Source organism: Toxotes jaculatrix, chromosome 23 (genome assembly GCF_017976425.1).
Source record: "Toxotes jaculatrix isolate fToxJac2 chromosome 23, fToxJac2.pri, whole genome shotgun sequence".
Classification (NCBI taxonomy): domain Eukaryota; kingdom Metazoa; phylum Chordata; class Actinopteri; family Toxotidae; genus Toxotes; species Toxotes jaculatrix.
This window is the reverse complement of record NC_054416.1, coordinates 10,241,612-10,265,799: the sequence shown is the minus strand read 5'-3', so window position 1 is coordinate 10,265,799 and position 24,188 is coordinate 10,241,612. Positions and strand designations below refer to the sequence as shown.

The 24,188-nt window shown below is 41.1% G+C and overlaps 3 protein-coding genes and 1 non-coding gene across 4 annotated transcripts; all 4 read left to right on the top strand.

Annotated features, from left to right (window-relative positions):
- Positions 1 to 52: 52 nt before the first annotated feature.
- trnal-aag lies at positions 53 to 134 on the top strand. The gene has a single exon. It is a non-coding gene; the product is annotated as a tRNA-Leu (tRNA).
- An 880-nt stretch (positions 135 to 1,014) lies between these two features.
- Positions 1,015 to 11,164, top strand: naa40 (N-alpha-acetyltransferase 40, NatD catalytic subunit). Its single transcript, XM_041030987.1, has 8 exons — positions 1,015 to 1,347; positions 4,449 to 4,544; positions 6,749 to 6,801; positions 6,986 to 7,081; positions 7,623 to 7,781; positions 7,897 to 7,980; positions 8,217 to 8,294; positions 8,459 to 11,164. The coding sequence occupies exons 1-8, from the start codon at positions 1,342 to 1,344 to the stop codon at positions 8,604 to 8,606; spliced, it is 720 nt and encodes a 239-aa protein (XP_040886921.1). The 5' UTR covers positions 1,015 to 1,341; the 3' UTR covers positions 8,607 to 11,164.
- A 1,191-nt stretch (positions 11,165 to 12,355) lies between these two features.
- On the top strand, positions 12,356 to 16,386 carry b3gat3 (beta-1,3-glucuronyltransferase 3 (glucuronosyltransferase I)). Its single transcript, XM_041030986.1, has 8 exons — positions 12,356 to 12,494; positions 12,907 to 13,006; positions 13,199 to 13,379; positions 13,475 to 13,658; positions 13,768 to 13,929; positions 14,084 to 14,170; positions 14,283 to 14,486; positions 14,728 to 16,386. The coding sequence occupies exons 2-8, from the start codon at positions 12,913 to 12,915 to the stop codon at positions 14,824 to 14,826; spliced, it is 1,011 nt and encodes a 336-aa protein (XP_040886920.1). The 5' UTR covers positions 12,356 to 12,494; positions 12,907 to 12,912; the 3' UTR covers positions 14,827 to 16,386.
- Positions 16,387 to 18,301: 1,915 nt separating this feature from the next.
- On the top strand, positions 18,302 to 23,401 carry sb:cb1058 (uncharacterized protein LOC394209 homolog). Its single transcript, XM_041031772.1, has 3 exons — positions 18,302 to 18,603; positions 19,862 to 20,638; positions 21,891 to 23,401. The coding sequence occupies exons 2-3, from the start codon at positions 19,943 to 19,945 to the stop codon at positions 22,038 to 22,040; spliced, it is 846 nt and encodes a 281-aa protein (XP_040887706.1). The 5' UTR covers positions 18,302 to 18,603; positions 19,862 to 19,942; the 3' UTR covers positions 22,041 to 23,401.
- Positions 23,402 to 24,188: the final 787 nt, after the last annotated feature.

The window sequence follows — 24,188 nt, the reverse complement described above, 5'->3', positions numbered from 1 at the left end:
GCTGTGGGAATAATCACCACAGCTACTCTGCATTACAATCTGACTTTCACAAGGTAGCGTGGCCGAGCGGTCTAAGGCGCTGGATTAAGGCTCCAGTCTCTTCGGGGGCGTGGGTTCGAATCCCACCGCTGCCAAGAATGTTTTCTGTGGAAAAACTGTATCGGTAACACTTAACAGCATTCACCATGTCGGTGGAATTAGTCATCAGTGTTGAAGCGGAACCGCAACGATGTTGAAGGCAGTGACTTGACTGTGCAGATACATGCCGGCTGCGAGGTGATTTGCTTATTTGTTCAAACCAATTTATGGTGTTTTTCAAAATAAAATTTTACATCTATATCTACAATTAGTGGTGATTTTGCGGAAAATGTCATTCTAATTGTTTTCATGGAAGGTTATGGTTTCCCTGAAAACAAGTTTTGAGGTACTGATACTTATACTTTTTTTCTTGCTTTATGCTTATACTCTACCACATTTCAGAGGGAAGTATTGTGTTTCTCACTATATAACATTCAAATGACAGCCGGAGCTATTAGACACTCTGCAGTTTAAGATTTTATGCACAAAATCTTTCATGGCCTTATAGAAGACCATGCATTTGTATAGAATATACTACCCCAAACCATGGAAAATAACCAACCACGAGACTAATATGTCTCATATGCATTAATTCACCGCTAACAATAATCCAAAAATATAAAAAATAGTAAATATATATTTACAGAACCCCTCACAGGGCGTCATTCTGTTGCATGATGAGTACTTTCAAGTACATTTTTGATATTAGATATATTCTTTTTGTTAGTAACATTCGGAATGTACGATTTTTACTCCTAATGGAGTTATTATATATTGTGGCGTTGCTAGTTTTAGTTAGGAATGTTTAAATATGTAAATATGTTTTAGTTTCCGCATAGTTTTGTAGTAGGTCGTATAAATTCTTGAAAGTCCATTTGGATCTCAGAAGTCCGAGCTCAGGAGGAACACATGAATGCAGCATAGTTGGACGCGACGGAGATCGGAGGAAAGAAAAGGGCAAGGAAGGGACCTGTAATAAATTCAGCCTCGCACTCTTGGCGCCAATCAGACTTTAGGAGAAATAAAACAGTTGAATTTTCATTGATTGGTTTAATAGAATTTGCGCCCAACCGCTGCTCCTCTCACAGCCTTCGGTCGGTGCTTTAGCTAGCTAGCCTCGCCAGCACACTATCTATCATTGTCATATTAATCTGGCCCCTTTCTCTCTGTCTGTAGTCACGATACTAATAACTCAGCACCAGCGAAGCACAGGGACAATAGAGGCGTGTTTCTCCTGGGGGACCGATAAGACACAGCGGCAAAATGGGGGTGAGTTTTGTTCTGTTTAGCTCATGTCTCGGTGCGACGGTGACAATACGATTGAAAGGTGGATGTTTTGGGCTTGTGAATGCGTGATGGTGAGGGGAGAGAAAGAAGGGAGAGGAAGAGAGTCCATGGTGGATGGATGTAGCTCAAGGTGTTGGTTAGCCGTTTAGCTGCCTCCAGATAGCCCGGATAGCAGTCTAACGTTAGCCGTTGCTAGCACGCAGCTTTATGTGGTATTTTCAGCATTATAACCGCATTGTCCTTGCCGCTGTGCACAGTTAACTTCACCTGGTGTGTGTGTTGTGACATTGTTAGCGTGCTAACGGTGTTAGCTACTTTGGAATGCCATTTTTAATGACGCGTGCCTTGCTAGCTATTAATGCTAATCACTCTTGTGTGTGGGCATTTTACCAACAAGCCAGAATGCGCTGTGTTAGCCCACCTGGTTGGACTATATTCGGGCTCGTTGGATTTGAATAATGCACTCAGCACCAGTCAGGCCTGCACTCTGAGTTAGTTCCCATAACTGTGTAAGCAGACTTGAGTTTATCCTCCACTTTCACTCCAGATAAACCAATCCACGTGTTTGCACAGTCCCAGCTCAGCCTGCAGCCTGTCTGTGCTTGGTACAGAGTTAATGCTCTGAGCTAAACTTGGCAATTCAGTGCATTCCTTCCCATAATTGTTACCACTTCTATTCAGGTCTGGATCTAATGAAGGAATTTAGCTAATTCCTACTTGTTTGTCCCTTGCCATTGTTTGTCCATGAAGCATCAGTTCATTTCTGCACTGTAAACATGTCACAGAAAATTTAATTAACATGCTGTAAATAGATGGGGTTTCCCAAGCTCAGTAATGCAGTTCTTAACAAAATGTTGTATTGTCAGTGCATGGATGCTGCTAATGATTGCTTCCCATTATCAGTTCACCTACTGATCATTTTTAGTGATATAAAACAGAGAAAAGCTGTAAATTGTCACATTTGAGAGACTGTAACCAGAGACTGTTGAGTGTTTTTGCTACATAAATGATTTAGTAGGTTATCAGAGTAGTTTAATTTTTTCTGATGATTTGATGAATTGACTAATTATTTTAATACCATTGTGCAAGGTTTACCCCAGGAAATAGTTTAGCAGAGGTGATAAGACACCCAGATCCTAACATATCTTGCCTTGTGATCAGTTTAGGTTGTTGTTTATGAATGAAACAATACCTACACTCATGAAAATTATGATATTTGCATGTTGAAACAAATCCTTTGCTGTTTATTCAACAAAGTGTATTCATTTTTTACACTGTTAGAGGCAGTGGTCTTTGTCTCAGGTGAGGTGGCCTACCTTCTGAATGAAAACACTATGAGAATTTGTGATGTGCAACATCATTTTTTAAAATGTATGCTGTATTTTGTGTCATGGGGCATTTCACCAGCAGAAAACCTTTATATTAAATGTTATTGCCAAGCCACTTCTGTTGTGAGTGACAGTGTTAATTTTCACTGTAAATTTCAGGTGTCAATAATCAAAGACAGCTAATAAATCACTAGTTATGGCAGTGTAATGTCCTGGTAGGAACATATTTGTTCCTACCAAGCTGTAGATGCAGTCAGAGTAATTTGTGTGAATTATGGCTGCACCATTGCTGATATGAGCATCGGACATCAAGCCAGGAGCAGGCTAAATTAGAGTATCTGTATCAGAGAATTTTTCCAATACTACAGTCCCACACTGAGAGCAGTATGCACCATCAGCGAGATAAGCACGCCGCTGTTTCACACAGCATTGACAAGTGGTGGTTATAAAAGCTACTGATGTGAATATGAATGCTTTTTTTTCGATTACTGTTGTTATCTTTCTGTTGCTGTTTTTATATACAGGATAATTATGTTCATAATAAGATCAGTGTTAAGTACTACTTGTTGTTCTGCATGGCTGACCTTCATTTGTCTTGTTTTGATACTTTGTGCTCGTCGAGATTTGAGGTCTGTTGTGTTCTTGTGTCATTAATTCTCAGTTGCCATGTTGATCTGTGTGGTAAAATGCTGCTGTAAAAGAGGTCAACACACATACAGAAACAGGATATTACTGGTAATTTATATTTAGAGGTCTACTTATTAAAAAAAAAAAAAAAAAAAAGCTGTTAAATCTAGGTGCAACTAATTTCCATACTTCTTTTATTTCCCCCCTTAAATTTACCCTGAAGTTGTGGCTCTAACAAGGACTGTACCTTACATAAATGGTATTAACATAAAACTGGCATACCTTCCTGTTTAAACACACTTCAGAGTGCACTAAACAACAAAAGCTGAATGGTAAAGAAATTACATTTTTGTGAGTTGGACAAAAACCCAGTAAAACCCCACCTAAAACCTGGACATTTGTCATTGGACCTGGGTTCAGCTCTTTGATATTAGTCTCAGGGATTTATCATGATGTCTTATCTGGCAATCTAGCTCTTCACATGCTTTTATACCACAGTGCTTAAAGTCCTCACACCTACACACTTTGAGTGTCTCATTTCAATTCAGCAGGAGACAAAATGAAGAATGGTAACGCACCTAACCAGAGCTAGGGAATACTAAATTATACTTAAAGCCCCACAGAGGGAGTCTACATGGAAAGGATCAGTTTAATAACTGGATAATCAATCATATGAAATAGAGAAAGGGATTGATTAAGTGACAGAAAGAGCAGAAGACTCTCAGTAAATTAAATGAATGGATTATGACAGTGCTTTGTCTCTCACTGACAAATATGTTTGAGGATTATGAACAGACCTGATTATCTTTTATATTTATTTTATTTTTTTTTAATTTGACACTTTTGTCCGTCAGTGAGGTGTTGTCTGCTGAAAGAGTGGTTGAACGAGTAGTGGGGAAGAGATGATCTATTTCTGACACGTGTCTTATATCTTCTTCCTCTTTCTTTTGTTTTTCCTCTGTCGTTTCCCCTTTCTCTCCCTCTGACCCTCATCACTTGTCCTGTCTCCCTCCAATGCTTCTGTCTCTACACACTGTCTTCCTTCGTTCATCCATGCTTGGTTTTGTCTTCTGCACATGCATCTTGACATATTCCACCATTCATCCCTTCCTTATTTCCTGTGTCCAGAGAAAGTCCAACAGAGCAAAGGAGAAGAAAGCCCGGCGTTTGGAGGAGAGGGCGGCTATGGATGCTGTCTGTGCTAAGGTGGATGCAGCCAATAAGGTAATTTGGTTGCAGAGAGGCAGATGTCATGAACTTGAAGGACATTAGGATTGGAGAGACAGAGTTTTTTTTTTGGGGGGGGGGGTTCTGTTTTTTTGCACAATTTGTAAATGCTTCTCATAAAAGCACCCACCACTTGGCCCTTTTCACATGCTGTTTCAGGCTTTCCAGTGGATTCAGATTGCATCGAGCACAGCACTTAAAACCTGCACTGTGCGCTGTGATTTCTTTTATCCTCTGTTAAGCTACAGTCATAGACCAAAAGCTGGAGATGCCCTCCCTGCCCTAATTGCACCAATAGACGATATGCACATGACAGGAAAAGCCGAACACAGTGCCATATGTTTCTTTGTGCATAATTAATGAGCATTATTAAATCCTACCCATCTTGCAGAGCACACAGCAGACAGCTCCTGCAGCTTGGAGGTGCAGCTAGAGCATTAGTAAACTGTACCAAAGCCTGGAGGAGAACAAAGCTCACACTTTCCCCTCGAGCTGAGCCGTAGCCACTTCCTCAACAAGCTCTGAACAGGCCTGCCTGGGCTTATTACTTTTCTGTGTCACTTTGTCCCAAAATGGGGCACTTTGTGCTTCATGCTGTTCTCTCTCCCACTCCTCTCCACTGTTGATGTGCCAACAGAGAAGGAATGCAAGAAATTCTCCCAAAGTAACATTTATTTTGGTTTATGCTGTTGCCAGCAGTAATGAATCTTGACTTGGGCTCTTGTTTCAAATGAACAAATAGTGCATTCATAGCTTTAAAAAAAAACAGTGAAAAAGCTGTTCCTAGTAGGTTCTCCTTGTTCTTAAAACAAACCAGAGGTATGGATGGATTACTGAACAGGCCTACCGAGCACAGGCCCCGGGGCCAAAGGGATCAGAGGAACACTAAGTAAGCGCTTCTGTTGTTGCAGCAGTTAAATTTGTCACTGGAAAGTCAAATGCTCTTTGAAAAGCAGGGATGTCCCAATCACATTTTTTTAAATCCTGATCCTTTAACACTGCTGATGCATTATGGGGAACTGAAGGAAAACAAATTTCGTTTAGTTCCCCCTCATGCAGCTGCACATGCACAACACTACATTAAAGGTCTTATTTTTAATTTTGAAAGATATGCTTACATTCTGACATGATGCCTACGTCACACTGACACAATTTTAAGATGCATACTTTAAATACACAGTATAAAATGAGTTGTTCTTCGGGCTCGTCTGGTGTTTTTCCTCTTTTTTTTGTTGTTGTGGCTTACTGTACGTTTGTCCCACTTCTCCACCTGCCGCCACCTGCTCTCCTGATTTCCCTAAAGGTATTAGGATTGAGGAAGTAAACAAATAATTACTGATGATGTTAAGCTGATTACAGCCCCAGGGTTTTCATGGAAGACGCTAAATGTGAAATTTGATATTTTGACAAACCTGTCAGTATTTATGTGCAGAAGGAAATAATTTGTGTTGTGTAAATATTGTTTTATTATTATGCAAAGGATTTAAAGCAAATTGCAATTAAAAGCTGGCCAAATTAGTCATTTAGGCTTTTGTTTTAAATTAATGAAGGTTTTTGTTTGATGTAATGAATGATAGAGAAACACAGTTTCTTTATATATTTAACTTTTAAATTGTAGTTTTATTTGTGATTTTGCGTATATTTGTAATGCAGAGACACATTTCAATATTGGAAAAATATCCAAATAAAATAGTAATTGATTAAAAAATATATATATATTGCTGAGTACCTAATGTGTATTTGTTCTGTCTTGGAACGGGTAATAAATTTGATTTGTTGATGTCTTAAAAATGTTATTAAAAACATTTCATTTCAGAAAGTGTGCAGGCCCCCTGAGCATGAACAAAATACTTCAGCAAACTCCATTCACAAGTAAATGAAGAGTTTGATTTGAAAATACGAAAGTGTTGGTATTCAACTAATATTTAATTTATTATTAGGGATTAATTTGTCTATTAATTAACTGATGAATTGGTTTGTGTATAAAATGTCAGAAAACGGAAAAAAGTCCAACCAACAGTTCAAACCCCAAAGATATTTAGTATTTAAATCATATATATAACACAGTGAAACATAGCTAATTCTTAGGTGTCAGTCATTTTCTGAGACTCGTATTGATTTGATCTTAGACAGGGAAAGCACGGTTGATAATTTTATGTTTTGAAAGTCTTATAAGTTAATTTTGCCCCCTTTTTTCACAGCTGGACGACCCACTGAGTGCCTTCCCAGCCTTCAAAAAGTACGACAGAAATGGGTATGCATTGCTTTCTATGCCTACAAAGGACTTATTCATTATTTCATGAAATGCATACTTGTTTCATTTGCTACATGGAGTGGAGAGTTCTTCTGCTGGTGGCATTTCTTTATGTCTTTCTCCCACTTCGAACACATTTTTCCCACATTCTTGATGTGACTCACCCTGATGTCCTCCCATCCAGGCTGAACCTGCAGATAGAGTGTAAGAGAGTGACCTCCCTCAACCCACTGTCTGTGGAGTGGGCCTTCGAACTCACCAGAGGCAACATGCAGTCACTGTAAGAAGTCTGTTCTGTCCTGTTCTTGTTGTTAGAGGTGTAGTCCAGGAACAAAATGACCCATCTTCTACAGAGATGAGTGCACAGACTCACATAGAAATGAATGGTAGATTAGAGCTGAGAAGAAGTGCAGATGAGCCAGAAATTCTTTTTGTGTGCCGCAGAGTTGGAGAGTGACATCAAACAGGAACAGAGTAAGATGTGGATCAGTGTCTTTTTCTTTTTTGTTTTTCATGAGTATGAATTAGACCGTACGTACTGAGGAGCCTGAGGGAGGGAGAGCAAAAGTAATTCAGACAGATTTGAGATGAGGCAGAGAAATTACAACAATTTATCTTCTTTCACTTTGCCAGAATTTGACTCGTGTTCAATTTAGCAAATGGCACCCAGTCATTCGAAACTTAATTTGTTCCATTTGGAAAACAGGTCCTTTTCTGAGCAGCACTGCCAGGGCAGCCCGATGATGGGGAGAAATGTGAGGGTAAAATCAGCATGGCAGGTCACGTTTGAGTCGACCCATTTTCTCTTTGCTTTGCTGTAGGTACGAGCAGAGCGAGTGGGGGTGGAAGGAGAGGGAAAAGAGGGAGGAGATGAACGACGAGAGGGCGTGGTACCTGCTGGCCCGCGACGGCGACTCCGCCCCTGTGGCCTTCTCTCACTTCCGATTCGACGTTGAGTGTGGGGAGGAGGTTTTATATTGGTAAGGTGCCAGTCCATTAGTTTGTAGATTTCAAGAAAGGTCTGGCAGTAGTTTCTTTTTTTTTTCCATTTTAATGTTGCATCTTTTATTTTAACCCTTTGTCTTGACTCTCCAGCTACGAGGTGCAGTTAGAGAGCAGAGTGCGGAGGAAAGGACTCGGCAAGTTCCTTATCCAGATACTACAGCTCATTGCTAACAGGTAAAAACTGTGACTACCAACTGTTATGGCAGCGTAACGTCGTGTGAAATTTAGATGCTGTTGGGTTGAGGTGTGGATGCGCAACCTTTTGGAACTGAACGGATGATTTTATTCTCTGCTAATAACTATAAAAATATGAACTCCACAGGACACCTTTTAAGAAAAATATGTCTGTCACATGCTTCAGGCTTTTGAATCTAATGTTCTTTTTCTGCTCCCTTGCTCTTTCTGTCCAGTACACAGATGAAGAAAGTGATGTTGACAGTTTTCAAACACAACCACGGGGCTTACCAGTTCTTCAGAGATGCTTTACAGTGAGTATACTCTCTCCTCAAAAACTTTTTTTTATTTTTTTTTAAATGGAGAAATAGAAAGTTTTACAGTTTTTGTGAACAGGGTGATCAAAAAATTACTCATATAACTTCTCCAGTCTCCTTTGTCCTTCCTAACTTAACCCACTCTCTCTCCACACCTCTAGGTTTGAGATTGACGAAACTTCGCCGAGCATGTCCGGTTGCTGCGGCGACGACTGCTCTTACGAGATCCTGAGCCGGCGGACCAAACATGGCGAGGCCTCGGCGGGACACACCCACGGGGGCGGGCACTGTGGGGGCTGCTGCCACTGATTCCGCTTCAGTTACACCTTATGATTGGTTAAAAGCCAGCAACTTTCATGGCTGTGTGTGAAAGCTTGAGCTGCCTGCTGTTCGAGTTTGTACGGTGATCTCTGCGGCCGTTAAAAATGAACCGATGGTGGAATACCGGGCTACAGATATTAATGTCGCATTATGGATTGAGATTTATGTGTCTTTTGTGTATTCCTGCTACAAAAGCAGTATGCAGTGTGAGCTTTCACACATAGCTCCTGTTCGTCTTTTCCTACTTCTTGGTTCAATGTCTAAGCCTTTTCTCACTCTCTTATCCCACTTAATAACTATTCGTAGTTCCCAGTCAAGAAAAAGCTTTTTGCTGTCATCATTTACCACCACAGTCAACCTCATCCCATCCTGCTCTCATCTCCCGACGTGCTATACTGTAACGAATCATTCTGCAGTGTTGCTTAAACTGTGGTTTGGGACCTAAAATTGGACACAGACATCGGGCTGTATTATAGAAACTCTTTACCTCTAGTTAACATCTCTCAAGTTTAAGATAGAAATTATTTAAAGTAATAAATTCTGCAAAGTTGACAAATCATGCTCGAAGTCCAGTTACCGCAGATACTAAGCAGGTAGGATCAGTTCTGTAATACAGCCCCTGATTTCCTTGGGATCTCATACTGAGACTACTAGCTTGTTTCATTGAACCAGGGTCCCAGGATTAGGTTGAATGTACTCAAGTGTAGGTCCCCTTGAAAACAGTCTGAGAAGCTCTGCTATACTGTAACATTACCTGTTGTAACACAAGTTAAATGCTCATGCGTCTTGTTTTCTAACAAAAGCACTGCAGCTAGCAACAACTGTGCTGTTTAAAACCACACTTACCCGTGATACTACTGTTACATGATTACAGTACACTATTAGCACTACCCATCTTCTCTGTTCAGGTGATACCTAAATGTATAGACGTCTCCCCTGCTTTTATTTTTTATAACTTATGAGACAAGATGTCCAAGGTTGCCTTTTTCATTTTATTGTTTTCTCCTTTATCCCAGTGAAATGAGTAAAAAAAAAAATCATTGATATCTCATCAGCTATTGCTGTAAATCTGCATCAAACCCAGAAAATAACCCCCAGTGTGATCCTCCTGCTCATTCAGATGTTCGGCTTGCTTTAACCCCAGCCTCATATTTCCTAATCAGACATACATACAAAAAAATAACTCATCACTCTCTACTTTCTCTTCTCCGTGGTGTCTCTGTTGTCCCTCCATGTCCTAAAGGTGCTGAACGATGACTGCAGACGTATTTATGTTGCCCTCATCTTTAGTCACCTTTGTACAGTTGCATTACTCCTGCTTGCCTCTTCAATCACTTTGTTTCCAAGAGGTACTAATGATAAGCAAGTCAATGTTGACGCTACTTTTAGCTGTATTTAAAAACTGCTAAAACCATCGTCCATCCCTCTTCTTACATTTTTAGTTTGCATGTGCAAATCATATTGATTTAACATGGATGAAAACTGGTAATGTCACCACTTCATTATATGGCTGTGTGAAGCTGATGAATGCTATTAAGCTGGAGGGAGGAGCATAGATGGATGATAGAAGTCACTTCAGAGCACTGAAGGCTTTTTTTTTTATGGTCGTTATTCTTCTCTTCTCCTCAAGTCGTGGTGTGTTTTTCCCAGCCCGCTGTCATTAGCTTGCATGACAAGATTTAAAAATGTCTAACAAAACTCTTAGTTAAAATCAGGATTACACAACAGCGATGCTGCTTCTGAACTGTAGCTGCACTGTTTGAACCTGGATCTAAAATCCTCATGTGGTTCTATTAGCATTACTTTAATATTTCATACAAATCTCCCATGAACATCTGTGCATGTTGGGAGTATGTAAAAGGGAGAGGTGCATGAAACTGAAAGATAATGCTGGGGTTTGGGATTCCTTAAAGCATCTTAGAACAAAGTCAGAACTGAAAGGTTTGGGGAAATTTACTCTGTACATCTGCGGCCCCACAATAATCTTTCTGCCAAGATGCCTGTAGGCGTTCCACTGAGGATTTTAGATACCACTTTACTAGTCAACCTAGAAAGGCTGCTGTAACCACTTCAACCATGTTGATTCCATGTCTGTTTACAAAACCTTCAGGGTATTTTTGGACAGTTTCAAGTTCTAGTCAGCTGGGTCAGAGGCCCCTTCTAGAAACCACCATAAAAACCTTTAATTCCAGGACTGTAGTCAGTTTGTACAGATTTTATGCGCGGGCTGGAGGAGTGAAAAGATATTTCTTTACACTGCTGTGGATGCAAGTATTATTCTGTTTAATGTGGCTGAGAGGGCTTTAACTTGGTACAATTTGAAGTGTTTTTTAAAACAGATCATATCATTAAGGCTCGACTTGAGATTTCATACAGATTATTGCCTGGCTAAGTATGTGAAAAAGGGGGAGACTGAAATGTGAAGTAGACAGACACTTTCTTAGATCCACCTAAATACTGAAATAAACTGTGTTACACAAAAACAAAGATGTTCTTATCAAAAAAAAAAAAAAAACCTGTGTGGATTGCTAAGTTCAGATCCTGGGGTGAAAGTTTCTGGTTGTTTCCGGACAATAAAATACTCATATAAAAAATATTTAGCACATGTAGATGACATATCGGTGTCTCATGCTCGTTCGAACTCTGATCATGAACAACAAAAATGATTAAACAACATTTTGCTTGTTTTAGATTTAGACTGACTTCTGATAAGTACAGCAATTCATTTTTTTGTACTGCATAGGTTACAGTAAAAAGAGGATGTTGTACATAGTGGTAGTATATCACCCGACTGACAGTCTCTCTCTCAGGTTAAGCAAACGTAATCAAACCTCATCTGTTTTACTTAACAGCCATGTTGTCAGTTTGGTGTTTCCTGGGTTGGATTGGCTGCAGCTCTGATCTAGAGTCAGTTTTTGTGTCATGCCATAATATGTAAAGAAATTCTGATTTGAAAGACCATATATAAATTTTCTACTTCTAACATAACACTACTTTTCAGGAGGTGATTTTAGTTTTTATGTTATGATACAGGACATGAAAAATCTCCATGCCTTGGAAATGTGAAATAGTTTGAAAGCAAATATGACACAAATTTTGAACTGACCCTGGATCAATGCTTAGTGGTTACATTCAATCCAGATAAGTGGGCTGAGTTTCAAAAAAGGCTCACTTGAACTAAAAAATGCATTTGTGGAAAATATCTTAAGTTGGTAAATGAGCCTAAACTTAAGTTTATTTTAAAATCAGTGAGTACTATTATTTTAGAAAATGATTACATACCCTCACAAAATCACAGATCCTTCTCTTGGTCTTTTCTCTATGTATATGTGTGTATATATATATATACATATGTAAGCTGTTGTGGGTCCATATTCATTTTCATTTCTTGGCCTTTTACAGGTGAAACACTTTTTTAAACACGTTTAAAAAAACCTCCATGTTTGAGAGTGAGTGTTAAAGTCCTGTCCATAAACGACAATGAAAGGGAAAACTAAGTCATTCTGCCTTGTCAGTGTTTTATTTGTATGTTACAAATAAAGGAAAGTTGTTTGACTTTTCAAGAGATGCCCTTCTGTTTTAAATGTCATTTATGAGGCAACCATTCACCAATGTCAGCCAACATTTTTGAAAAGTTGGCGATTCGTGTGGAACCATTAGTGACTGCGCGCGTTCTGGGGGGAGTCTTTACTATGTTGCACTGAAACGGGAAGTTGTTGGTACATTGCTGCAAAAAAAAAATGTCCTAGCTAAAACGAATGAATGGATGCTGTGATGCACTGAGGTGCCTTTGCTCACATCTGTCCAAGATGACATGAACGTTTAAGCTCGCAATTCAACCCTCTCGCTCCTGTCTTCCGCGAATTCCCGCCGCTGGTGAGTACATGAAAATGATAGTCGAGCTGTTCTGTGTTCAAACAAATTGTCAGGCTAGCATAGCTTAGCTTGCACAGATTTTTCTTCAAGTTGTATGCACATTCATATCAGCTGACCTTCTCAGGAGTAGCGTACAGGAACTCGTTTTTAGCTCAGACGTTTAACACTCAGCCTCACGGGAAATGTTAAGGTTAATCTCGAATGGTAATGCTCTTTCTCTTAGCTAGTTAGCTGAATGTTGAGTGCCAGTTGAGAGACTGAATTTTGGCTCATTTTAACACCATTTAAACACCCTCCCCCACGGCCTCGAGACTAATATTAACTCCTGGTAAAAGAGTAAATAACTATCAATAATCCTTAGTGAGTTACACATTGTGACTGGTGATGTTTTACTTGTCTTTCAACTGCTCAGGGTACCATGGCAACAAGGATGAAGCTGAAGCTGAAGACTGTGTTTGTGCTCTACTTCATGGTCTCTCTTCTGGGCCTCATCTATGCACTGATGCAGCTTGGTGAGTGGTCAGCATGCTGTCTCATTCAAGACTTGAGAAAAAAAATATACTCCATGGTGAAAATACCCTTGGAGCCACTATGCACTGCCAAATGTACTCTCATGATGCCTGTATACACATACAATGTAAGAAATATACTCCTGCTTTTGTACCTAAGTATGCCTTTTTCTGTTTGCACCTGATGCATTACAGGTCAGCGCTGTGACTGCGCAGAGCACGATAGGACCAACGAGCGTACCATATCTCGGCTGCGGGGGGAGCTGCACCGTCTTCAGGAGCAGATGAGGAAGTCGGAGGCGACCAAACAACCCCAGAAACAGGCAGCCAAGCCCTCTCTGCCCACCATCTTTGTCATCACCCCAACATATGCAAGGTAGCCTTCCTTACCCCATCTCCTCCCTCCTTTGTTACTCTCTACCTCCCTTCATGCACAAATACACCGTTCCTCTGATTTCCATCTTTGTCCAGGCTGGTGCAGAAGGCCGAGCTGACTCGTCTGTCTCAGACATTCCTCCATGTTCCTCAGCTCCACTGGATTGTGGTGGAAGACTCGCCTCATAAGACGCCACTGGTGACTGACCTCCTGGTAAAGAGCGGTCTGACCTACACACACTTACACATGCCCACTGCCAAAGATCGGAAACTCCAGGAGGTGCGTAGAGATAGGACAGCAATTTGTGGAGACAAGACTCATATCAGTCTGTCTACATTTTTTGTCTTCTTTGGTTTGAATCAAACGCAATGCTCATGCTCCACCTCAGGGTGACCCCAGCTGGCTGAAGCCTCGTGGAGTCGAGCAGAGGAATGAGGGTCTACGGTGGCTCAGAGAGGACAGAAGGGCTCAGCCAGGAGGTGGCAACCAGCAGGGAGTGGTTTACTTCGCTGATGACGACAACACATACAGCCTGCAGATATTTGAAGAGGTGTGTGTTGTGAATGTACTTATTTTTTATTATACTCCAAAGGACCTTTTTTTAGCCTGTTATTGACGTCTACAAAGTTTATATCTGTGAAAGTGTTTCTGTGTTAAATGTCCCATGATTGAACAAGAACAAATGTCTTCTTGTCTTGTCTCAGATGAGGAGTACCCAGCGAGTATCAGTGTGGCCAGTGGGGCTGGTTGGAGGGATGAAATATGAGAGGCCTGTGGTTGAAGGAGGAAAGGTGGGTGCCGGCTGTTGTGTGGAACCTCTCCAGGGTTGAATATTGGAGCCACTTTGAGTGAATTATTGCCAACAATGAATTTCTTATTTGTGTTTTTGATTATTTTTCTTAGGTGGTTCGCTTCCATACTGGCTGGCGTCCCAGTCGCCCCTTCCCGATGGACATGGCTGGCTTTGCTGTGTCCCTCAAACTGGTCCTGGCCAATCCAGAGGCTTGTTTTGATGGAGAAGCGCCAATGGGCTTCCTAGAAAGCAGCTTCCTTCAGGGATTGGTTACCATGGACGAGCTGGAGCCCAAAGCGGATAACTGCTCTAAAGTGTGTTAGACCAAATTTTGGAACTTGTAAATGATTTAGAGCCAAAGCTAGCCAGGGGACTAAAGGTGTGGAATGCATGAATAGTACAAAAAAAGGTGCAATGTTTTTTTTTTGTTTTTTTTTAAGTTAATGAAATTAAATTTAGACATTCTGGTTGTAGTATATTTATAAGCAAATTTTATTATTTGATTTTATGTCCATTCATTGTGTTGTGTTTGTGTGTGTGTGTGTGTTTTTGTAGGTGCTGGTGTGGCACACACGGACAGAGAAACCGAAGATGAAGAGAGAGGAAGCTCTGCAGGCTCAGGGACTGGGTTCAGACCCTGCTGTGGAGGTCTGAGGAACACACACACACACACACAGAAACACACACATATTGTAAAGAATATTCTGCTGTTTAATGCTGCATATGTAACTCTGCGTTGTAAATACTGTAAAACAGAAAAATATCTGTTAGAGGTGACATTTAAATTTACCTGGTTATTACTGGTCGTTTTTTGTGTCAGGTAGTAAACGTATGTGTGTGTATATATTGAGTGAGTGTGTGTGTTGTTGTAACTGTGCTGACTGTATGTTAGTGCACATATCAGGGTTTTCTTTGGTTTTTAGTGAGTTAGACGTCTTTATTTAGCAGCACAGAGGATGATTCCAATTCCAAACATTTGCCTGAGGGGGGCGCCAATTTAAAATTTTGTAAAGCCGTGCAGTTAGACCACCAGGACATTTCTGCTCAAAGCTGGAGGAATGATCCGTCTCATTACTGACTTGCATACTTGCATCATTCATAGGGATTTACATGTTGTGATCAGTGGAAATCCTGCAGTATAACCTAATTCTGGCAGCCGTTGGACATAGTTCTGTTCAGATTCACAACAGCTCTGGCTCCATCTCTCGCCGATGATCCCTGTGTTGGCTGTATCTGATCTGTACCAGCTTTGTCCGTTCAGAAACCAACATCTTGGCTGGTTTCTGTCTGAGATGCAGTTGCCATGGAGCACCCTGTTCATGCATGGCTTCTATTTTTGTGAAATTAATGTAAGTCCATATTTAGCCCTATAGATGCTTTTTTTAGTCACATGTCAAGAAAGTGACGCCTTCATCGGAGGATGATCGTGATCTTCATGTGGTAATGTGGAGCAAACATAGTACTCAGGCGCATTTTTTGACCGTAAACAATCTTCATAGCCACAAAACACGTCAGACAGGAAACTAATCCTAGTAACTAATTGTTGCTTTGCCTTTATTATGCTCTGATACACCTGGTGTTACAAACACTACTAGTACAACTTAGCAACACTATGCTGCAACACAGACCTAACAAATACAGAGATGTAGTGGTTCCACACCCAGTGTAGCTTTAATGTTACAGCTCAGAGTTCAAATGCTGGGTTTTATTAGTGTTATAGCATAACAACAACTATCTCTAACAGGCATTTTTATGTGTATACTTTTAGTAATGCTCTTCAAAAACATACAGTTTCTATTTAGAAGCTCTGAATAAGGGAACAACTTTACTGACACTTGTAGAAATTCTTTATGCACAATACACAATACAAAACATGCCTTTAATAGACAAAATGAATCCCTGGTACTTTACATTAGCATTTACATTGGATAATATTAATATTAATTGAACTACTCAGCGTGTGTTTGATTATCTTTCATGACATCTTCAGAAATCGGAAGAACAAAGAGCAAAGTAACGTTAAAGTTCAACCCTGTGCTCCTCAGCTACTGTTGTACGATACTGTAAAAACAGCTGGTGCCTGCTTACATGTAATTAGTGCCTGTAAGTCAGTTCTCTACTGGTGTATAATGTATTTATTATTGTAATATTCTTTACACTGTACAATGTGATCATGTCTGTCCTTGGTCTTGAAAATAAACATAACTAAACATGTTTTGTCATCATCTCCTTCCAAACTTCAGTGGTACTTGCCTACCTGTGAACTGTCTCTTTAACTGTCAGCAGGCAAAATGGAGGAAAAACTGGAACAATGAAGCAGCTACACAGACTATGTTTAGTTTACTGTCCAGTGCCATGTCTCTGCAACGTGGGGCTGCTAATCTGGTGAGTTTTTTGTTCAGGCTTTGGTTTTATATTAACCTATGTTGATGTGTGATTAAGATAATGCCTTTTGTGCCGCTGCAGATGAAATGTGACCACGTCAAATTTTTGTGTGTACAGTTGGCTGCGTTTGTCCCATTCCTGTATTCATGGCCTTGTTTCATTTTGGATTCTCACTCTGCCTTGTTTCAGAAATGCTGAGTTGGTCAGGAAGTTGAACAACTGTCTCGACTGCCTGCTTAATTTGCCGTATTTGTAGCCCAGCCAACAGCACACCTGTTCTCTGTCTGAGTGTGTCGGGTCATACATTTTCACCAGCCTGAGGCACAGCTGTGACTTCACAGTGCCACGCTTTACAGACTTGTTTCTCTCTGCCTGATTATCTTCAGTTTTACTGCATCAAAATCTGCACTAACTTGTCCCTGCTTGACAGTGACCATGGCAACCTGCTCCTAGCATCAGGTAACGTCACCAGTGATTACCCACGCAGGTGGGGATTCTTCGGCCTCAACACAGCTGAGGGTTTTGCAGGCCTGCGTGACTGACAGCTGTTACGCCCTCTCTGCAGGGAAGTGGCCTGCTTGGTGACTATATATGGAGCTTAAGGGAGGTGTGAGTCTACATCATCACACAACACAACACACACACGGGGCTTATAAAATAAAGGTGCACTGGGAGGTGAGTAAGAGGAGCTGAAGTCAGAGAGTGAGACACACGCCATCTTTGGTCCATGATGAGTCAGTCCCACACAAACACACTCAAGTGCATTTGCACACACACACACCTGTAGACTAGACTGTAACATTTAAACTGTCATCATCTACACTGTCATGCTTCCACTCATACATAACACATATCACACTCCATTAATGTGCATGTTTGTCTGTGTGTGTGTGTGTGTGTGTGTGTGTGTGTGTGTGTGTGTGTGTGTGTGTGTGTGTGTGTGTGTATATGTGTATGTATGTGTGTGTGTATGCCCAGTGCTGGTGTGTCCTCACAGTTGCACAGTATGCATGTGTGTGCATGTACAAGAAGTTGTGTGTGTGCTGGACATCCTGAAGCTGAGCTGAGGAAAACAGGCATAGAGATTATTACCCAACACACACATACACACACACAGCTGAGTAGGTCCCACTCCCTGTCCCACCCAGACGCTGTGTTTACCATCCAAACACTCAGTGACCAAGCTCATTCATTTCATCTCTACACACGCAATACTCTCTGTTAGGGTATGCCTGCTTATCAGTAAAGAGTAATGTTTTACACACATTAGTGGATATGAATAGAAGGCAAGTTACCTTATTTCAGTGGCAGCCATTTTGAACTAGGGTCACATGTGCTTCAAATTAAAATTAATATTTTCTCTTATATGTTATAGGTTTTGTCATTAAGTCAAGATAAAATATTAATAATACCACAGCTCAGAAAGAAGGATTTCCAGAGTATTTTTTTATGGAGGCATTATGGGATGTGGTCACATTTGTACGCTGCAGGTTTACCTCTGACGGCTGTGGATGTTCGTGGTTAATGATTGATAGATGCTGATATCGGGGTAGGACGGGTGCTTGTGGTGGAATGATGATTTGGGTGTTGAATTCTCTCTGCACTTGTGCGTAGGCAGGAGTGTGTTTGTCCCTCTGTCTCTTGTTTGTATTACAGATTTTAAATCCTAACTTTAAGTCGGTGTGTGTTTAAGGATGTAAAGACGTGGTGTGTGTGTGTGTGTGTGTAGTTAAGTAGAAAGAATCAGGGAAAAAGTGAGAGAGAGAGAGAGAGAGAGAGACTCCTTGACAGTGAGAGTGCTTTGCTGCGTGTGTGTGTGTGTGTGTGCCCTTTTTGCATGTGTGTGTATTTGGTCTGGTGACGACAGACGTTCAGGTTCGGGCAGGGTTGACGCCTGACGTTGTGTGTTAGGGGAGTTTCCTGAGCTCCCGGCTCTCAGTCATACACTCAGACTCACACACACACACACAGTCACACGCACAGGAGGTATTGCTCACCAGTGCTCGCACACACACAGAGGGAGAGGAGACAACAGCAGCACATCAGGTAAGACATGCACCTCTTTATCTCTGCTGCGCTATAACATTCTATTAAGAGTAAATGTCATGTGTCTATAAGTTACTTTATGGAAGAAGAGAAATCCACATTTACTTTACAGCTCCCATGTGTCTTCTTAGAGTACATAGCCGGATGTTTGGTTCCTTTCTTCTCATTCTCTCTGTAATCTTTCCTTTATCCTTCCTTGTTCACTCATTGTTTCCTTTTTTATTTTCCTTATGCTCAGTTATATTTACGTCAGCATACATTGACCAGAATGAGTTTGTCTCTCCCCAGAGTGCAGTTGTCTTAATCATTCTCCATTTTAATTTTATCTTTCATATTCATTCTATTTCATTAAATGTCCAGATGTCTGGATTGCTTGTCTTTACAGTGGATGCTGTAGTTCCTGTTTGCTAAAACAAAAAAAGGAGATTTTGTGCATGTTGTGCATGTATTTGTGCATGTTCACAGTGTAAAGTTGGAGGGTGAAAAGCCATTAAGCATGTTTCACTGTTGGTGACAACCCAAATCAATGCTGCCAGAGAATTTTAGAAAACACCTGCTGGGACGTCACTGATGTCCCCTCTGTTTGCGTCCAGCCAGCTTCAGTATTTTGACCCCTTCTCACATTGTTGACATTAGTGGATTTTTAGACAAACTTTGGCCATGAGACACGGTCAATATGAAGTCATTGATTTTGGCTGCTGTTCAGTCTCCAACTGGTTAGACCAGTGTCAAAGTCTCTTTGTGTGCATGTGTGTGTCTGTGTTAAATTCCGAGTACGCTATGTCTTCATCTCTGACATCCAGTTATCATCACAACCCTGATAACACTGACTCTGACCTCCAGTCACACACACACACACACACACACACACACACACACATTTCCATGCCCACAGTTAAGTCAAAAGTAAAACTACGTGAGATGATGAGATGATATTTGGTTATTGTCCTCCATAAACATCTCCATGTTTGCATAGCAGACCATCCACAGCAGCCGATCCACATTAAAGGGGCAGACAGTCACACAGACCCGTAACACTGATGGTAGAATTTGAATTATCTTCCATTTTTTGTCTAATTTCACATCATTTCGCTCCACTTTTATCTGCTTTCCTGAACTTTGACTCATTCCAAATTCTTTAGTGGCTACTATGAAATGATTAAGATTGTGAGCATAAAAGAAGGAGACTCAAAGCGTGAGGGTGAGAGAGGGTTATGTAATGTCATTAAACTAATCTCTCTTTGCCCTTCTCTTTCAGAGGTAACCAAAAAAAAGGGGGAAGAAAAAGTGTGTGAGAGGTAAGAGTGCAACAGAGGACACAAGAAGTGAAAGAGAAAAGATGACAATTGGCAAGAACTCCAGGAAAAGCTCAACCAGGAGCTCCATCCGGGCCCCAAAGTTTCTGGATAAGTCCAATGGCTTCTACGGCCGCCTTGATGAGCCTGAGACCACCGGAGAAGGGGAGGAGGTGAGGGGAAAAGTAGAAGAGAGAGGGAATGGGACGGAAGACGGCGGCAGAGAAGTGAGAACCATGAGTAGCTCAACCCCAAGTGAGGTGCACAATTCAAATGAGAGGGAAGAAGCCGAGGGATTTGACCTCAGTGGAGGGTTGATGGAAGACGATGGCGAGACTCTCCTGCGCAGGAAACCCAGCCGCCGCAGCAGCAGGTGGAGAAGGAGCTCCAGGAGGAAGCAGAAGAAGGGGACAACCGAGGAGGATGCCGCCCGAGACGAGAGGCCCAGTCCGTCCACTGAGAATCCAGTTGACCCCCCCGTCTTGGAGGGCACCAGGGTGATGGTCGAGGTGGAGATGGAGAAACTGAAGAAGATGGAGGAAGAAAATGAGAAGACAGGAAGAGGGAAGACGCCTGCACTTGTGCACTTTGCGGTGCGCGAGGATGAGGACGACCAGGTCCTCATTAGAGACAAGAAGAGGGGGAGAGAAGAGGAGGGAGAGGAGGAGAGGAAGATGAGGATAGAGCAAGAGGAGGGGATGAAGGTGGTGAAGAGGAGCACGATGAAGAATTACCGCAAGGTGAGAGAAAACAAAGAGATGCAATTTGTTATCAGCATCCTGCAGAAGAACACACACTATTCACTTCTGCTTTCTGTATCTCACATTTACATAAATTCCACACTCAGCCTTACTCCATCTGGTTAAACTTTAATCCCCTGAAGGTTGTATAATTGAGTCCTCTGAGTTTGTGGAACAGAGGGTAAAGTTCTCCCTCAACATCCTCCACATACTGCTCACCGGGCTATTAATCACCATGCAAACTATCATAGCACCTTAACAGGGTCAAGGTACAAGCAGCCATTGGTGCATGTCACCAACACATTAAGTAACCTCCTAGGATTTTTCCTTTACGTCATGTTTAATGACATGAAAAAAATTAAGCTGGAACGGAGGTTTCACTAACAGGCTTTTAGCCGTACAAGTGAACAAGCAGCCGTGTGCATGTACCGTATGTACCTTCACCTGACTCACATGTTCCTAAAGGTTTTCTGCTCCCACTGAAGCACATGCACAGAGGTGACATTCCTGTGCCTCCTGTATCACGTCCTTTGATCAGTGGAACGAAGTATGGCGGCAGCGACCCGCCTACTAAATCCACACCATGAAAACATTCCACTGCTGTTAACCAATCAGCTGCACCCTCGGGCCTCGCAGTCTGACCTCCTGTTAGATTAGGAGACCAAAGACACCAGAGAACATTAGTTTCTGTGTAGATAGGATACCTGAATGTTATAAAGAAAAGTAAGCTCTGAGGGTTCACAGACCAAAAAGGTTGTGTGGCAGTGGCTTAGAGCAGCACTACACAGCTAATATGACTGACATTTATCACTGTCAGACTATTTTAATCAATACCTGAGACTGAGACTGAGACCAAGCAGCTCCAGACAAAATTGCTTTAATTTTCCAGTGACTGATTTTTCTGGGTAGAATTCAGATAATAAATACAGCTTAGCACCCTTTTCACAAAATGGTCAGCACTTCATTTTACAGGTCTTCAGTTTCCTCAGAAGCTCCCTGGAAACAGCTATGTAGAGTTGCACCACCTATACAGCCAACAGAGACAGTCAGCTGAACATGCAAAAACAGGACTTTCCTCTGCAAAGAAGCAAACAATTCAACAAATATGGACAACACAACATAAACAACTTGCTTTCATCCTATTTATGTGTTTAGTATCTGTACAAAACTAAAATGACGCTGCATAACTGTATAAATCTGTTGTTTGCTCGCACTCCAACCTCACTAACCTTTACCCTCATGTTCCCATCAGGCCTTGGACCGAGCATTTCGTCGTGGCTGGGAGACTTTCATCACCAACCTCTACAGCGTCACACTCACACCTGTGACATCTTCCTCACCACCTTCACCCTCGTCAAAGAAGACGCAACAGCACAGCTCTGTGTTAGTTGAGTTTCAGTAGTACAGGAAACGAACATGGACGATGAAATCAAACCCTCTCTGATATTTACTTTGTTCAAGTCATGACGATGCTGAATAGTGATGGATAACCCTGCCTTTATTGCTATGCCTTCAGAGGGGCCCTTTATGGCCACATGAGGGATTTGAGTCATGCATTTAGCCTCAGAAACATTGATTGTTTATGTTAATTACTGAGTCTTAATCACTGAAGATAAAGTTTACTGCCTTGTCATATGATGGTGCACATTAATGTGCACACAGACTGCACATGTTCAGCTTTGCTGTAGGAGCTGGGGGAGCCAAGCTGCTGATTTTACATTGACGTCTTTGGGACTGGTTTGAATTTTAAAGTCCAATCTTCATGTGACTGAGTTCAGCTGACAGTGGTTCCCTTCCTCTATCTTGCTAATTTCAGATGTTAGTCAGTGGTGTAAGAATGTCTAAACATCTTAGTTCCTTATTTTGGGTCCACTGTTAAGAGCTTGGAGTATAAACAGTCTCTACTTCCTTTGGTTTAGCACCATGAAGCTAGAAAAGTGTTGATGTGTAAGCAAAAGGAATGGAAGATTTCTAGAGCAGCGATGACTGATTAGTGGACTTTTGTTCTGATAATATTCACGTTTCTGTATGGTAATCAGTGCCATTTATTGCTGTCTGGCAGCTAATCACTAATCAGCTGTGATGTTAACGAGAGGACGACAAACGCACACAAATGCACCCAGGTAGTCAGTGTCTAGACACTGTCATTGTGTCTCACAATAAAACACACATTTGTATGTAAATATTTGTGGAGAAATTGCAGTTTCTATCAGTTTTAATCCATTTTAACGCAGGGTTTTCCCACCTAAGTGTGCACAGAAATAATACAAGAGATGTGAAAAGGTAGAAGAGCTTGACAGTGTTTGACTTCCTCATGAGATAAAGTTCATCCCTGTGTGTGTTCTGGTGAAGGTTATTTAACCTGATGGAACAAGAGTGAAAGAGTTTTTATGTCCTGGTTACAAACCTGTGCTTAACATAGCAACAGCACCAACTGTCTTTTAATTGTAAGATTGAAGCTGTTTTATTTTATACATGTTCTAATTTGGAAAGAGTAACTTAACCTAAATGTCAAACAATATTTAAGGCTTATTAATGACTGATGTTTGTTAAAATGTAAAACAATCATGTTTACAGTAGGCCTGCTGTAATTTCCTGTTCTCCACTATGATTTTTTTTTATATTACCTCAAGTGTACTTATTAGTCTCTGGCAAGCAGACTGAATAGGCTGCAAAAGAAGTGTTAATTTTCATAAAATATGTGTTTGTATCATAATAAAAGCTTCTGAAGTCTTAAACCACAACAAAAAACACTTTTCTGTGAGTAAATAAAGATAGGATCTGGGCTACTGGCTGTAGTTTCATTTTACAGTAAAATTTCAGTGTCACACCATCATAAGGCAACACCATGACAATGGTAGCTATGAAACAAAGAATAGTAATAAAAGGAGGCTGATGGGAACACACAAGTCACCTGAAGCTGGGACCATTATCTGCTGAACTCAAAGTTGGGCCTCTTTAAGATAGAGGAAGTGATGTTTTCCAGAAAAAGAAAAAAAGGTAGCACTAGGTCGCAATCAGAATGATTTAAGGTAACTATCTTTATATGCATGTTTGTGTTAACTGTGTTTGTTTTGTTTTGTTTTGTTTTGTTTTTTTTACAGGTATGTTTGTATTTATTTTTGGTTGTTTTATTTTGCCAAACGGAAACGGATGTAACAGCAAAACAGGAAATGTTGTTCGTGTTCTTCGCTGAAATAACGCCCAACTTTAACCCACAAAATTAATGAATGATCAGAAAATATTTCAAACTGCTGTAAATCTTTCAGTCTGGGATCACCGTGCAGAAGTCACGCCATGGCTGCCATCTTGTGGACGTGAAAAACACTACTTTTCCTAAACGGAAGTTACGCAGTAAACGAAATACTTTCTTAAAAAAAAAAATTGTCTTCAACACAAAATCTTCGCTCTGAAGGCGGTAAATTTAATGAACAATAAAACATTTTCTTTGTAAATGTAATTCTAATTTTTATCCAAAGCTACATATAGCTTGCACATGGAAACGTTTGCGTTGTTAATTCCGTGGTGTGCCGGGTGGGAGGAGCCCTCC

What these genes read in the sequence shown, in the direction of transcription:
- naa40 (XM_041030987.1), top strand. An exon ending in AGAGGCAACATGCAGTCACT is followed by an intron (nt 7,082 to 7,622) that starts GTAAGAAGTCTG and finishes GCTTTGCTGTAG; the next exon opens with GTACGAGCAGAGCGAGTGGG. An exon ending in TTCTTCAGAGATGCTTTACA is followed by an intron (nt 8,295 to 8,458) that starts GTGAGTATACTC and finishes CCACACCTCTAG; the next exon opens with GTTTGAGATTGACGAAACTT.
- b3gat3 (XM_041030986.1), top strand. Translation starts at nt 12,913, where the DNA reads ATGGCAACAAGGATGAAGCTGAAGCTGAAGACTGTGTTTGTGCTCTAC. An exon ending in CTATGCACTGATGCAGCTTG is followed by an intron (nt 13,007 to 13,198) that starts GTGAGTGGTCAG and finishes GATGCATTACAG; the next exon opens with GTCAGCGCTGTGACTGCGCA. An exon ending in CTGTGGTTGAAGGAGGAAAG is followed by an intron (nt 14,171 to 14,282) that starts GTGGGTGCCGGC and finishes TATTTTTCTTAG; the next exon opens with GTGGTTCGCTTCCATACTGG.
- sb:cb1058 (XM_041031772.1), top strand. Translation starts at nt 19,943, where the DNA reads ATGACAATTGGCAAGAACTCCAGGAAAAGCTCAACCAGGAGCTCCATC. An exon ending in CGATGAAGAATTACCGCAAG is followed by an intron (nt 20,639 to 21,890) that starts GTGAGAGAAAAC and finishes TGTTCCCATCAG; the next exon opens with GCCTTGGACCGAGCATTTCG.